Below are 16036 nucleotides of genomic sequence, written 5' to 3'. Positions count from 1 at the left end.
AAACTAGTTCAAATCACTCAGAATCAATTGGTTATAGTAAAAAATAAATTTCAGTAGAAGAAAATTTTACCCTGAAGCCTCAAAACATCAGTTTTACCCTAATTCTCGAAAAAATTGATTAAAGAAATGACTTTTAAATTTTGAAACATGATTTTAAATGCTTGCTGAGACTCTGAAAATGTGATACTATACATACACAAAAAACACACATATTTCCCTTTGATTTGTTCCTTGCCTCTCCCAAAATTCAGTTGGAATTAAACATTTTGGGAAGTTTTTTTTCCCCCCAAGCTATCTTGAAGGAGGAAAAAAAAACTTGAAAACAGATTTTCTAAAAACTGAGCCCTGGGCTCAATTCTGTTCAGGACTGCCAATAAAGTAGAATCAGAGAGATACCTACCAGGCTCAGAAGACATTCACAAAGAGCAGAGGGAGGTTAGAATGTTGTCCACCACACTTACGTCATTCCTTTGTACAAACCAGTACTGGCATTCTGAATAGAGAAGACAGAGGCCAGGGACCAGAAGACAAAAATGAATGTATTTTTCTATTTACCAGCACTGAGGAATGGTGAGAAAAGAATACTGCAACCCTGGGAAGGAACAAGACAGATTTTGCTGGAGCTAATAGAATGTTCTGGCAAACATGAGGTAGTTGAGTGTATAGAGGGAGGAGGAGCGATATGGTTGTCCCTCTGGTCTGGCTTCTTCCTCCCATAGGCAGCAGGCAGGAAGCCTAAGAAACATGCAGCCTCCTGGGGCCAGCAGCAGCTCTACTCCTGACAGCTATGTGTAACTGTGCACAGAACCATGTGTATACTGTTGGCATTAGACAAGAATGAATGAATGAAGGAATGAATAAATGAATGAAGACTGCTTGTCATCATTTAATATACACTTGAAAATATAGTAAGATAAGGACTGAGGAGAACTCATAGCTTTGATACACCCTGGAACCTTATTTTCATATCCACTCAGTGTGTGGTTTTTGTCTCCCACTTACAGGGAATGAGAAAGCACATTTGGAGATTCCCAAAAGCAGAATTTCCAGGGAAATTCACATTCCTCCCATTGATCTGAACCACATGAAAAGCCTCATAAGGAACAAAGCAGCGAGGCCCCAGGGAGGAGCGTCTGTGCGCTTTTCCACTCTGAGGAAGGAGGCCCACACCGGCTCTGATCTCAGGGAGATTCAGGGACAGCTGCCAAGAGTGGGCAGAAATGCCAGGGATGTTCAAGCTTCTGGCAGAAAGGAGGACGCTTCCCAGGACCTCATCCTGGCCATCTGCCTGTCTGTGTTCATCACGTTCTTTGTGGCTTTCTGCCTGGGGGCTTTTACAAGACCTTATGTTGACAGACTGTGGCAACAAAGATGCTGGCACAAAAGCCCCGGTTCAGATAATGCCTATTCAAATGAGGGCTTCTATGATGAAATCGAAGCTGCAGGGAGCACACAGCATCCAAGGACCGATCTGCACCAAGCTTTGCATGTTCCAAAACTCTGTGAGAACCAGCACTTTTTTTTGGTGACAGAGCCAAGTCCACGTGCCACTGTCATTCCTGACAGAACTCTGGGAAGCAGCAGAAAGGAACCTGGCAGTCTGCAGAGCACAGAACAATGCAGGGCCAACACTGGGGCAGCAAGTAGAAATGATAACATGTTTCCAAACAGCAGTGCAACCCATTTCACTCTGTGCAGACATCCAAACGCTCATAATGATGAACTAATTTCAGCAGCACAGGACCACATCTATAGGAATGATATTCTCGGGGAATTAAATTATGAAACTGTGGCCCAGGAATATTCTCCCAGTGAGCATTCAATGGGTGGCTCTGCCATAGCTGGCACATTAAGGACTTTCTCTGGCTCAACCCATAATCATTTGAATGAATTAGACCCATCACTCCCCAGAGAAGTGACAGCTTCTGAATCCAAAATGCTAACACATGCAAATGCACAGAGGACTGGAGAGAGTAAGGAAATAAGGGGCCCTGAACAGTCACCTTTGGAAACTTCGGGTTTGCAAATAGAATTTTCTAAGGAAATGCAAGTGAGCAATTTCATCAGCTTGCTGAGTGCACAGCAGCCAGGGAGCCAGGGGGCCAAAGCTGAGGAAGAGCATTCAGAAATCTACAGTGCAAGCACTTGTATCGACCCAAGAGATGCAGACCTGTCAGCCCTCATGCCAAGATGGGCTAGTGACCTCACTGTCACTCCTGCTAATGAGAAGCCAGTGCCCAAAGGTACACCATTTGACACTCAGTATGACTTGGAGACTGACTACGATTCCGACGAAGGATCTTTGTTCACCCTCAGTTCAGAGGGTTCAGAGGTGATAAGGGACATGACTGAAGAAGAGCAGCACGGTGAGGAGAGCAGTGGGGCCACCAAGCCCCTGCAAGTTGAGAATCCAGGGATGCACAAGGACAGTGTGATGTTAGTGGAAAGTCTTCAGGACAACATCACCTTCCAAAATATTCTGGGGAAATATGAAACTCGGGAAGATAATTTTGAAAATTCTCTCATTTCTGGATCAGACTCTGGTTTGCGCAAGACTTCTTTGGAAAGTGCCTCTAACATCAACATATCTGAGGATCCATTAACCTGGCCCAGATCCCTGGGTAACAGTCCTTCAAGAGCTGAGATTCCGGACATGTCCGCTTATGATTATGACATAGCTCTGCAGGAGACCCCAGAATGGCATTGCTCACTTAGAGACCTAGAATTTTCAAACATGGACATTTTACCACAAACACCTCCACATTCTGCTGAAGATCCCTCAGATACTGTTGAGAGAGCCTGCCATGAAAAAGATCTAGACACTTGTAGATATGAGCCTTTCGTTCAAGGAATAGACACAGCTCAAAAAGATTTTGCTCTCAAGATTTCTACAGGGGAAAACTTAAAACTCTCACAACAAGATTCCCAAGGGGGAGACCAGGATTCCAACCAAATGGACACTGATGCAAATAAGGGGCTTTATGTCCATTTGAGGACACAAAATCCAGAAAATTCATAAGCTGAATGTAGGTGTTACAATCCTATGGTGATAAGCTGGCTCTTGAGTGTGAAACAGGAGAATATTTTGGAGATAGTTCCAAGAACTAAGCACTATCATTACAAGAGCTTCCAAATAAACCCAGTTCACTAAGAGCATAAGAGCATTTCAGTGATAGAGACCAGGGTAAATATTCAGAGGAGAATCCATAGAAAAGATGATTACAAGGTCTGTGCTCAGACGCAGACCCAGAGCAACCTGATGGGAGTTGGCTGTGTATGTGAACAGCCCCATTGTGACAAAGACAAGGATGTTCAACCTGGTAATTACAGGGAATTCAAGTGACATTTTAGTCCACAATGAAGCACTTACATGGAAATGTTGAAGAGATTTTTAATGAATTCTCCACAGAGACTAGCACAGCTTTTTGAAGACTGATCATGAAACCATAAGATTGGAAGGGTTTAGAACAATTTAAATATTTTTAATAAGTTACAGAGAAGAGAGACCATTTTATACAACAAAATGTTAATTAAAATTCAATTTTCAAGAGAAAAAGAAATGTTTTCCGTAAAAGAAACACCATTGTCCTTGATGAGCCTTCTTGGTGTGACTCTCCAGCTTGGTCTCTCATGAGCTGTTCTGTTTATTCTTCAGCTTCTCTGACATTTTCTCAGTTTCCTTCTTGACTCTCCTTCTTTGCTTGCCCCCTTAAAGGCAGTATTCCTCCAGGATTTTTCCCTAGTCTTTCCTTAAGACCCCTTTACCAGTACCAGGGAATGGTGAAGAAACAATACTATAAATCTGAGTTGGGCCAAAACAGGTTTTGCAAGGACTGATGGAAAGTTCTTGCAAATGTGGAACCTACTGCTTCACAATCAGCTTGATATAGATGATGCCAGATCTGCACAACAAGGCCCAGCCTCCCTGTTACGTTCCATACTCACATCCTTAAACCCACTTGCTCAATCCATGTGAATTATCCAGCACCTAAAATTCATCCTTTTCCTTCACAGACAGCACATCCTATATTGTCTTTCTTGATTAACAATAGCATGGCATCCTCCAAGTAAATCCAGTTAGTTACAACTTCTGACTTAGTTCTGACTCATTCTCTTTCATTTCCTACATCTGAGTAGCCTGTAAGCCAAGTACATTGGAAGTTCCTGGATGGCTACAGGATAAGGAGATAGGTATGGCAACCTGGATGGATGCTTGGCAATTTGGCTAAATCAAGGTTTATGAAAAAGATGGAAATTGATAGAGTGTGGGAAAGAACAGAAAGATTAAGAAAGTCCCTTAATCTACCTCATGTTAGAATCCTGTGGGATCCATCTCCTCAATAACTCTTAAACTTGTTCTATCTACTCTCAGTCTCCAAATAAGGTGCATCTCTTGCCTATCACCTAGATTATTGTGATCTTTAATACTTCTCTGTGCCCCACTCATCTCCTAACAGTCTTATATCCAGTTTACTACTCCCCTGCTCAAAAACCTCTGATGGATGCTGTTATCTTTATAAAAACCAAATTCCATAATATGGACACATCCCACCTTTCCAATTGCCTCACTGTACATTCTATTCTTGTTTATATCATTTACGACAATTATTTATCTCAGCAAACTCCTGAGACCCTTACTGGATTCCTGATTAATTTCTTTCCCACTCATAATTACTATTTTAAAACTTTGACTATCCTTGATGTTTCACTGAGAAAATTTGGAAATCTGGACTGTGAGGAAGAAATTCCTTTCTTTTACCCCATAGCTGTAAACATGTTTATATCCATATTTACCCTCATTATTTTTCTCCAATCTAAGAATAAATCAGTATTCTTTGGTCAAGGATAATCCCTCCAGTCTGCTTTTGCTTCAGTCCTGGGTATAGATCCTTCATTCACATTTCCCATTTCTGCATGCCCAAGCTCTCCATATCTATTGGATGTTTCTTGATGTTTCATGCTCAAGTCCTCTCAACATTAAAATTAAAGAAAAGAACACCTAGCAGCTCCCTCAAAATACTACCTTCTCTCTATCATAGCTAAGTTCTTCAAAGCAATGGTCAAAGGACTGTCCATTGACTTTTCGGCATGCTGTGGTCAAGCTTCATCCTCCCTCTAACCTGTGCCATTAAAAGTCAAAAGCAACTTTCAACTGACACATTCAACGGACTCTTCACTCTTCATCAAGTAAAACCTCTGCAGCACTTGACCCTTGGCCACTCCCACCTGGAAACGTTGGGTTAGTCAACTTCCCACTGCTGTGACACAAGAACTGAGATAAATCAACTTAAAGGAGGAAGTGTTTATTTTGGCTCATGTTTTCAGAGGTTTCAGTCCAGTTTACTTTGGGGCCTACAAAGAGGTGAAACATCAGAGCAGTGGGAGCATGTGGTGGAGGAGGCTGCTCCCCTCATGGTGGCCAGGAATCAGACGAGAGCTAACTGTACAGCAAAGCCCTTTGACAAAACCCACTAACCTACGAAACCATTGTTGAGGTTGGAGCCCTCATGATACAAACACCTCCCGAAATTCCCACCTCTGAACACTGCTGCACTGGGGACCAAGCCTTCCACACATGAGCTTTGGGGGAGAGATTTAGGATCCTGTGCCTTTTGTGATATCGTTCAGTAAAGGTGAGGATCCCAGAAGGACAGAGATTGCCAGAAACAGGGATGACTGAAGACACCTTCATGAAGAACCATTTGCAAAGACCCAGGCAGGGTTAAAGGAAACTAACAAGGGAAGGTGAAGGATGTGAGGGCTAGCAAGAGGGGAGAGGCTTTACCAACCTCAGGCCTAAAAGACTGGGGAGTTGCCAGTTTGCCCGACAGTACAGCAGGAACAAGCCAGGGAACCCGGACCCTCAGCCTCTCCATCTTCCAGTCTCCTCACAGCGCCTCCCAGTGCCTCCCAGTGCCTGACCTCCAGAAGCTAGAGTGGTCAGCCTTCCCAGCCACAGAGCAGGATGGAGAAGGGTAGAAAGTAGGTTTTGGAGAATATCCACCCCACACTGGCTCCTAATTCTGCTCCTCGGATTATTCTTTCTCAAGCTCCTTTTCCAGCTTCTCTTTCTATGCTCACCTCTTAAATATGCAGGTTTTCTAGGGTTTGGGCCTTGACTATCCTGTCTTCTCACTCACCTCACTTTCCTTGTGAGAGCTATCAATCCTCATGTCTTCAACTACCACTTAATGGCTAATATTTCCTATTTCTGTAACTCCAGCTTTGAAATCTTTCCAGAACTTTACACTCACATCCAATTGTCTATTGGACATCTGCATAGGCACTTCAAGCTAAGCATATCTAAAATAAAACCCAGTATCTCCCCCTAATCCTCTACCCACCAAATCTAATACTTCATGTATGTGATGTGATTACACATAATTACCTTCACATGGGAGAGCTTATCACAAGTAAAATGATTATTTTATTGGTTATTAGTTTAACATATGCCCATTCTATACAGAAAATACCAACAACAACAAAGGTGTCTGTCTGCCCAAGGTCTGGCATTTAGTAGGTCTCAATATATGCATTTATTGAATAGATAAGGAAAGAGCAAACTTGTTAGTACAGGACAAGGACATCCATGGTCTGTTTACCCTCCAGCTTGCCTTTCATTGTATCCTTCCCCATTCCTGGTATCCAAAATTCAAGCCAACTGTACCAACCTGCTCACAGTTACAGACACGCCCGCCTGCATCACTTAACTCTGCCTGGGCCCTCGATGCTGCCTACTTTTTTAGGTTGCACATCTGATGTCACCACAATGAGCTGGCAAGCTTCTTCTCTTCATTCAAGGCTCTATTTAAGTGTCACCTCCTCCGAAGCCTGGCTCACTTCCTTCCAACCCACGTAGAACTAGCTCTCCCTCGCTCCCTTAGGCCTCCACTGCACTGTTCTGCACTGTAGGAGAAATGAGGTTTCACATAGCTTGATAGAGACCTACTGGACTCTTCTGTTGACAAAATTCCAACTATTTAGTGATTTTCAGTCCCATCATGCAGTCTGTGAAGTTAAAGGTCATCTCAGTGCTGGCAGGTATTTCATAAAGTAAAAAAATAAATAAAAATTTTAAAAAATTATATTCCAGAAACAGAAAAAAAAGTATGCACAGCTTTGAATATTTTTGTTTGCTTTCTTATTTTTGTTCAGACTTCCCAAAAGAGTTCTGGTAGTGTGGCATAAACATCATAAGCTTTTTAGTTAAACAGCTCTATTTCTTAGCAAGCCCCTTGTTTTCTGTAAAAAATAAAACTTTTGGGCTGGGATTGTGGCTCAGCAGTAGAGTGCTCGCCTAGCACAGGTGGGACCCAGGTTCGATCCTCAGCACCACATAAAAATAAAGGCATTTTGTTGTGTCCATCTACACCTAAAAATAAATATTAAAAAAGGAATGTTTTAAAAAATATATTTTTTTTGTACCAGGGATTGAACCCAGAGGTGCATTACCATTGACCCACATCCCCAACCCTTTTTTATATTTTGTTAGAGACAAGGTCTTGCTGAGTTGCTTAGGGCCTCACTAAGTTGCTGATGCTGGCCTTGAACTTGCAATCCTCCTGCCTCAGCCTCCCAAGTCACTGGGATTACAGTCATGCGCCACCCCCTCCCATAAAAATAATTTCTAAACTTCTCAGCTTAGCTTGATGTAAGATTTGAGGCCTGCCCTGTATCAGATTTCCAAAATTGCTAGGGATCTGCCACCAAATAGCCTCAAACTTTAAGCTGCTCAAGTTATACTGAGTCCCTATTCCCCAGTTTTGCCTTTGTTTTAGTTTCACTTATTCTAATTATGTTTCTAGTTCTGGTCTTACTTCAATGGCTTTAAATCACATCTTACTGTTTATTTCAATAACCTTCTTTGCATTTCTTTGGCAGAGTAACTCTTAAATTTTCATCAGCCTAACAATTCCTTATCATGATATTGTAACCTAAAAAACATTTTTTAAATCTCTGATATAAGTTATCTTCATGTGTTTCTAAAGCCATTAAATAAATATTGGATCAATACTTACCTAACCCAAAGCATGAAATTTTAATCCTCTCCTTGAAGAGTAGCAGGTACTATAAATGATTTGTCATTATTTAATGCTGCATCCTAGAAATCCTTCAGCTTCAATAAGGTCATGTTGGGATCAGAAGGACAGAACTTTCCTCCCCGTCCAAGGTGTGAGGCTGGTCTTTTGTCTCTCCTGAAGAAAGTTTTGTCCAGTTGTTTTCCAGGACCATGCAGGGCAAAAGGGAGAATCAAGAGAGTAACCAGGAGTACACAGGAATAATTCTTAGAACTACCAGCAGAAGAAAATAAATGCAGTCAAGCGGATGTCCACTTGCTTACAATCTATTTGAAATATGAAAGCCACTCTCTCAAGGCTGCAACTTTTGTTTGAAGTACTTTGAGATCCAAGGGAAATGGAGGTAGGAGGGATGGAAGCAGTTATTCCTATGTGTGCCAAGTTTTGATGGAGGTCTGTAGTGCTTTATATTAGATTAATCAGCCATCAAGAAAACATGAGTGGCAAGCTGCAGGCTTACCGCAGGAGGTCTGGTCAGCCTGCCCACTGATTTAAGGGGAGAGAGGCCCATCTTTTTGCTGCCTGAATACATCATATCTTTTGCACTTGAAGGCAAGACTGTCTAGCTCTCTGAATCTAGTTTCTGCACAAACGTATCCAGTTCACTTTTTTCAAACTCCCACCTTAATATTTCATTAAACTCTAGGAGACATGGGCAAAGGATGTGTGACTAAATTCTCAGACTCTCTCCATAATTTGGTATATAATGAATGTACCTCTGAAACTACAGAGAAGGTAAGGACATTCCAAACCTCGGCATGAAATTTTTTCAGTCTTTGGTTGACATATATTTCATCTGCCTGTGTGTGTGTGTGTGTGCACGCGCGCGCATGTACTCCTGAAGCAATTCATAGAATTATGCAGGAATAACATCTTTGCTCATTTGAATATATACAACACTCACTTGCTATTTGAAAAGAAAATTCTCATTACTTTTCTTTGGCTATCATTACCGATTCTGGCTTTTCACAACTGAACATAATTTCAAGTAGCCATAATTTTTAATTTTATTTCTTGATGGCCAAATTATCACAGCTGGACCAATGGGATCCCCTCTCAGCTGGCTTCTGTGTGTTAATCCAGAATTTCTAAATTACCATTGCTTTTTGACAATAAATGTTCCAAGACGGTCTATAATATTATCCCATGATTGGAAATGAGATTATATCCAAGGACCCTGCTTTCTTTTAGTGGAAAATAAATTGTTCAGGTTTTTGTTTATTTGTTTGTTTGCTATGATGTGAAATTTGTATTAATAATGGGAAAAAGCCTCACACTTCATACACCTCATTCTACAAATCCCACACCAAAAGCCAAGGAGCTTGTGGGGCAAATAAAGCTGGGGAGACTACAGAGAAGGTAAGTAATCTCATAACCAGAGTACTAAGGAAAAGTCACTGGTATCTTTGAAATCACCTTGATTGACACAGGCAGGCAGGTAGGCATGGCTAGAGGCTGTAATAGTAGAGATTAAAAATTCACATAAACCAACCAGGCACACTGGCACACACCTGTAATCCTAGCTACTCAGGAAGCTGAGACAGGAGGCTCCCAAGTTCAAAGCCAAACTGGACAGCTTATTGAGACCCTATCTCAAAAAAAAAAAAGAAAGAAAGAAAAATGGACTAGGGATGTAGCTCAGTGGAAGAGCACTTACCTAGCATGCACAAGGCCCTGGGTTCGATCCCCAGTACCCAAAAGAAAAACAATCCTATAAACCACTCAGTGGAAATGCTGGCCCCAGTACAGTTAGGGCAGCTAACTATAGTTAGGCCAGCTGTGGGGTGCTGGGAAAGTGCATACAGAAGGTGATCTAAGCAGAGACTCCCTAGGCACAGGCCCCAAATGTAGTCTAGGCTGGAACCCAACATTATGGGGCTGCCCAGGAAGCCTGTGCAGGTATTCATTTTAATTTTCACCTATCATATCCCAATATCCCATGTATAGGCCACCTATAAAAACTTCATATTCAACTTCATGTTCAAGTTTTTATGGGTGTCCTGTACAGGGGACATCAGGACATAATGGGTTCAAACACAACTCAAGGAATCTTGCTCCCCAGACAGCAGCCGAGTTATGGAATTTTTCCCTTCCTGCTGAAGAGTATTAGTCTGCTACAGCTCTTCTGGCTCCCCTTGCCTAGGAGAAATCTGCCATGATCCAACTTGACTTCTAAGTTAGACTGACTTCATTTTATAATGGGTAAGACCTGATGGATGTTATAAACGTGCTTTATGAAATCATCAATTTCTTCCCTCCCTGTGCATGTGAGATACACGAAGAAGTAGAATTTGTTCTTCTACCTTGAACCTGAGCTTATCTGTGCCTGCTTTACCCAATACAGAACAGTGGAAGTGATACCACAGGACTTCTGAGTTTTTCATAAGAAGCTTTGTAGCCTCTGCCTGGGTTGCTCACTCTGGATGAAGCCAGCCACCTTGTAAAAAGTCCAGTTACCCTAAGACCACCATAATATAAGGAAGCCCAAGTTGGCCATGTGAAAAAGCCACATGGAAAGAGAGATGCCCAACTGCCTCCTAGTGGTTCCAGACACCCTTCCCTGATACCAGACATTTGAATAAAGATGATTTCAGTCCCAGCCCTGCAATCCCATAAACCCTGAAGCAAGAATACTTTGACCAAACCCATCAACCTCCAGAGATGTGAAAAAATAATAACAAATTGTCTTAAGCTCCTAAGTTTAAGAAAGACTTGTTTACACATAGTCAACCCAAAAATAAAGGTATGTACTATACTAGGTATGTACTCTATAAAAATTAGGCATGGGGTCGCATAAGATTCTTTGTCTTGAGAGTCATGCTGTAGTAGTTGCTGCTGAGCTACTTTAGGGGTGCAACTGGAAAAGATCTCTTGCATTCATGAATGCATGTTAGTGCTTATTAAGTTTAGTTTTATATTTGCTCTATGACATACACACTAAAATTTTAATTCCTATTCCAAACTTTAGTTTTAATTCCCTTTCTTTCATAATTTGCCAAGTTATAGAACCATTTATAATTTAAGGACAGTACCTTTAATAAAGGGTGTTGAGGAAACTGGAGATTCAAAAGTAGAAGAATGAAATTGGATTCTTATCTCACCCATATACAAAAATCAACTCAAAATTCATGAAAGAATTCAATGTAAGACCCGAAACAATAAAGCATCTAAAGAAAACATAGGAGAAAAACTCCATGACATAGGTCTAGGCAATGATTTTTTTGGATTTTTTTTTTTGCCCAAAAGCACAGGCAAGGAAAACAAAATAGACAGATGGGATTGCATCTAACTGCTGCACAGGAAAGAAAACAACTAACAGTGAAAAGAGAACCCAAGGATTGGGAGAAAATATTGCAAACTATAATCTGATAAGGGGCTAATCTGCAAAATATATAAGGATCTCAACTCAGTAGCATGACATAACCCAATTCGAAAAGACAAAGGACCTAAAGATATTTCTTAAAATAAGAGAGATTAATGGCCAGCTATAAATGAAAAAAAAAAAATGTTCACTATCTCTAATCATCAGGGAATTACAAATTAAAACCACAATGAGCTACCACATTTAAAAACATCCTATTACTGGTTGCTTCTCAAATTTCTTTGTTTTGATTTACCAGGGTTGATATCTAAACAATGCTTCCTGTTGTGTTTTGGATTGGCTACTGTTTCAAATACCAGAAATCAGAATATCTTTTCTAAAGTATTGGTAGGACCAGAAATAGATTTTAGTAGAAAAAAGAAAAAACACAATTTGCTTTAAGGAGATTTACATTTATATTAATTAACAAACACCACTCAGTATCTTTTTTTGGGGGGGCCGGGGTGAGGGAGTACCAGAGATTGAACTCAGGGGCACTCAACAACTGAGCTACATCTCCAGCCCTATTTTGAATTTTTTATTTAGAGACATTATTTATTTTGAGTTGCTTAGCGCCTCACTAATGCTGAGGCTGGCTTTGAACTTGTGATCCTCCTGCCTCAGCCTCCCGAGCCACTGGGATTATAGGTGCATGCAACCACACCAGGCCTGTCCACTTAATATCTATTACTGCCTCTTACCATAGTTGTATTTTGTGACTTTTGAAACTTTTCCAAAATCTATTCCATGATGACTTACATACAAACAAACAAAAAAGAATTTACATTTCATGTGGATAAAAAGGAGGCTTTTGTCATAGAACAATTTATTAACAAGAGAGTTCTGATAGCTTTACAATGAATAGCTAGAAAACAGACAAAAAGGTTGTCAACAGAGGCAGGACTATCACACTTATTCTTACCTGAGGCATGTCTCCACCCTGTTATTTAATAATTATACACTTAATTACAGCATCTTCTTTTCTCAATAAAGACATATCATTTACATAGCCCCATTAAACAAATGTACATTCAGGTGCAAGAGATTTTTGTCTTATGATTTCTTCTGATTAAAATATATTCCTTTCTTGGTGCTGGGATTGTGGCTTAGTGGTAGAGTGCTCGCCTAGCATGCATGAGGCACTGGGTTCGATCCTCAGCACCACATAAATGTAAAATAAAGATATGTGTCCTAAAGCTAAATATATATATATATATATATATATATATATATATATATATATATATATATCCCTTTCTTAAAGAGACTTATATTTTTTTGTTTGGTTTTTCATTTTGCTCAAAGATACTTCCACTACTTCCAGTTCTCTGGGGCATGTACTCTGTTTGACTTCCTTGTCATGCAACATTGCCATGTCTTGTCATTTCTGCCTGTGAACTACCTTCCCTGTTAGCTCCATGGCCCTCCACACATGCCCTTGACCATGTAAGTCTACAGGGGGCTAGCTGTTTCCAGGCCACCTCTGCTCAAGCACTATGAGATTTGGTTATTCTAGATTAATTTTTACAGGAGCTTTACAGATTGGACAAGGCATATTGGAGGGAATGAGGTCAACAAGGATGGTCACATGGCTATGATTTGGGCATCAGTTCATGAAGGTATGCATCAAAGCAGTGTCAGAGGGAGAGGCCTGGGAATGAAAAACCCACTTGAGAGACATTGTAGGGTAGAATCCCCCGTGTTGACTACTAACCTGGTCCAGTCATGTGGTGGCTGCTGAGTAGATATATGTCAACTACGTGGATAAAGAAATGAAAGGATTGAGGGAGGGAGCAAGGGAGGGACAGGGAGATGGAACAAAGAAAATCCTGATACAGTGAGGTATAATAGGTCTTTTAAAATCTGGGTTGATAATCTACATTAATCCTAGATTAATCTTTACTCTATCGCCACATCTTTCTATGCCAATGGAAAGAAGCTAAAGAAGCAAGAGAGATTGTTCTGCAGAGGGACCCATATTCTGGATTTGCTGATTGCTCCCTGGTGTCATTCATTACCTTTGTTACTTGGCATCTTTGTTGTTCTGTCGCAGGGACTGTGTTTCCCCATTACTTTCCTCTGAATGTCCTCTGAGTGTCCTGCTCACCCATCCAGGCTGGCCAGCTGCTTCTCATGTTTTTATAAAGACCCTCCTGATTGTTCCAGAATCAAACTTCCTCATCCTTCTCTCTGTGTTCCCCAAGCACATTTCTTGCACTTCTATTTAGCCTTTATTTCATTCTGTCTTGCACTTGGTCCTTTTTCTGACTGAGCTGCGTCTCAGTAGATGTCTCTGAATAATCTCCTTAGGGAGCCAGCCTCTTCCCTAAAACTGCTATTCTAAGACTTCCACTTGATTTTTTTTAGTTATCAGCCTGTTCCCCAAACTTAACAAAACAAAAACCTGAATAATTAAATTTCATTGCTAAATCACAGCCTAAATTTAGGCCTCAATGTTATGTTTGAAACTTGAGAGTAGAATTTACTTTGGGCCATATATTTTTATGGGATTGGTGGGCTTTGGGGTTGCCAGGGCAGTCCAGGTCCCAAATGTTGGCCTATCTCAATGTGGGTCAGGACTACACTAGAGACCCCATAAATAGAGAGGGCCCTCTGACTTTCTCTCCAGGGTAGCCAGAGGGAACAAGATGTGCACCAGACCCTGCTGTTACCACTTGGAGACCCCAAGCTAACAGAACAATTCCTTCCCCTGCCCTTCTCTGAAAATACTCAGTGCTCTACCCAGAAGGGCTGGAAATGGCACTGAAACTCACAGGGGATTCTACCTATACTTTGTGGGGCTGCACCAAGATTTACTCCTTTAGAGAAAAAGAACCTACTTCTGATTCTGTCCCTGGCTAGAAAGCTGTCCTTAGGCTAATGCACCCTGTGTCCTGGACTAAGTTCAATGAGAGCCAAGGTCAGCCAAGCCAAGGTAGAAAGTAGAAACCTTCCTGCCTTCCCCTACATTGCAGTACTACATATTGAACAAAACTTAATGGAACGTCAAATTCAAATAATCCTTGTTTGGTGAATTATCTCCTCAAACTAAAGAAAGAGTTGACTATTCCATTTTATTAAAAAGTATTTACATTGTAGCTAATCAACAAGGAGAACTGGCAGAACCTCAAAGGATTCTGGATTGAACATTGTTATCTCTCAATGCAGATAAAGCTGGAAGGAATGGATCCAAGGGTATCTGTGATTTTTGACCAGGACCTGGTGCAAATGCGATTAGAAATGCTTTTAATTCAGGTGTAAAGTTCCAAAATGAACCAAAGAACTTTAAAAATCCCCTCAGTGTCTACTTTTGAGAAGCAGAACAATTATTACTACTATTTTCCATAAATTCTTCACTCTCATGTAAAGTTAAATTTTCTTTGTACTCGATGACCTTAATAACTAGTGCAGATATTGCAGTCATTTCTTATATCAAAGTAAGAGTTAATTTTCCATTCAAATTCAACGCTTTGTCTATTTATGCAGTAGTAACATGAAAACAACTATAAGGGAAAACTTTAATTACACATTCATTCATTCTTTTTTTTTTTTTTTTTTTTTGGTGGTGGTGCTGGGGATCAAACCCAGGGCCTCATGCATGCAAGAGCTCTGCCACTGTGCTACACCCTAGCACCATCGACTCTTTTTAGATTCATTCATTAACATTTTGCTTCTCTCTTTCTCTGAATGTTTTTCTCTCTCTCTGAAAAATATATTTATATTTTTTAAATCTATATCAAATTTATATACATTAAAATTTATGATTTATATGTTAATAAGTATATGTAATCAGCTAACTATACAAGCTGTCCATAAAATCTGGAAGTCTAGGTGGATATACATAATATTGTCACAAATATCTTCTATCTGAAACAATGTTGTGTATGTTCCCAGAGTCTTTGGACACCCTGTCAATATCAAAATCATTCCAGATGCATTTTTGTCTTGCCTGAGCATTAGTTCATTAATGTTTATCACTTTCCCTGGAGGCCATCCACACACCCTTTGGCAATTGAGGAGTAAAATTCTGATGCTGGAAGATGAGAAATAACGTTGAGAATTATGCAGGGAATAACACATCTTTAGCCCTGCCCTGTTTTTAAACTTGTCATTCTGTTCTTTCTTATAGCTAATGTAGGTAACTGAACTGTCGCTGGAGAAATATGATTCTCGTTTGGAGCAGTTTCCAGTTGAACAATGAAAACTGAACTGTTCTGTCACAGATAGTAAGTTTCTATGCCCAGGTCACCCAGATAGTTCTACTGTCCAAACAGAATTCCCTGTGGACATCTGCCTTCAAAGAGGACACTCTGTCCTTGTACCCAGTTCTCGGGGCTTTGCCTCCCTGCTGGCTGGCTGGCTTGATAGGGAACCCTGTCACCCTGTCACCCAGGAGCTTTCTTTGAGGCCTCATGCTTTCCCAGAAGAACCAGGTGCCTGCAGAAGCACACGCCATGCTGGGCACCCTGCTGCTCCCTCACTGAGAAAGCAGGCTGTGTCTTTCAGTTGGAGTTATCCCTGTGCTTTTCACAGTTCCTGCCTGAACCTTTATCTTCCTGCCATCTGAGAAGCCCTACAGAGCCAGCTTCAATGTCAG

At 40.9% G+C, this 16036-nt stretch overlaps 1 protein-coding gene across 1 annotated transcript in view; it reads left to right on the top strand.

The window, feature by feature from the left end:
- Lrrc66 (leucine rich repeat containing 66) overlaps positions 1 to 5097 on the top strand; it is a 30094-nt gene extending 24997 nt beyond the window's left edge. The window contains exon 4 of the mRNA XM_071614276.1: positions 1005 to 5097. Within this exon, the coding sequence (XP_071470377.1) occupies positions 1005 to 3019 (2015 nt within the window). The 3' untranslated portion in view covers positions 3020 to 5097. The remainder of the gene's footprint in view (positions 1 to 1004) is intronic.
- Positions 5098 to 16036: the final 10939 nt, after the last annotated feature.

The sequence above is a fragment of the Marmota flaviventris genome, chromosome 7 (genome assembly GCF_047511675.1).
Source record: "Marmota flaviventris isolate mMarFla1 chromosome 7, mMarFla1.hap1, whole genome shotgun sequence".
NCBI classification, from domain to species: Eukaryota; Metazoa; Chordata; class Mammalia; order Rodentia; family Sciuridae; genus Marmota; species Marmota flaviventris.
Note: the sequence above shows the minus strand (reverse complement) of the source record. Positions and strands in the feature narration are given on the sequence as shown.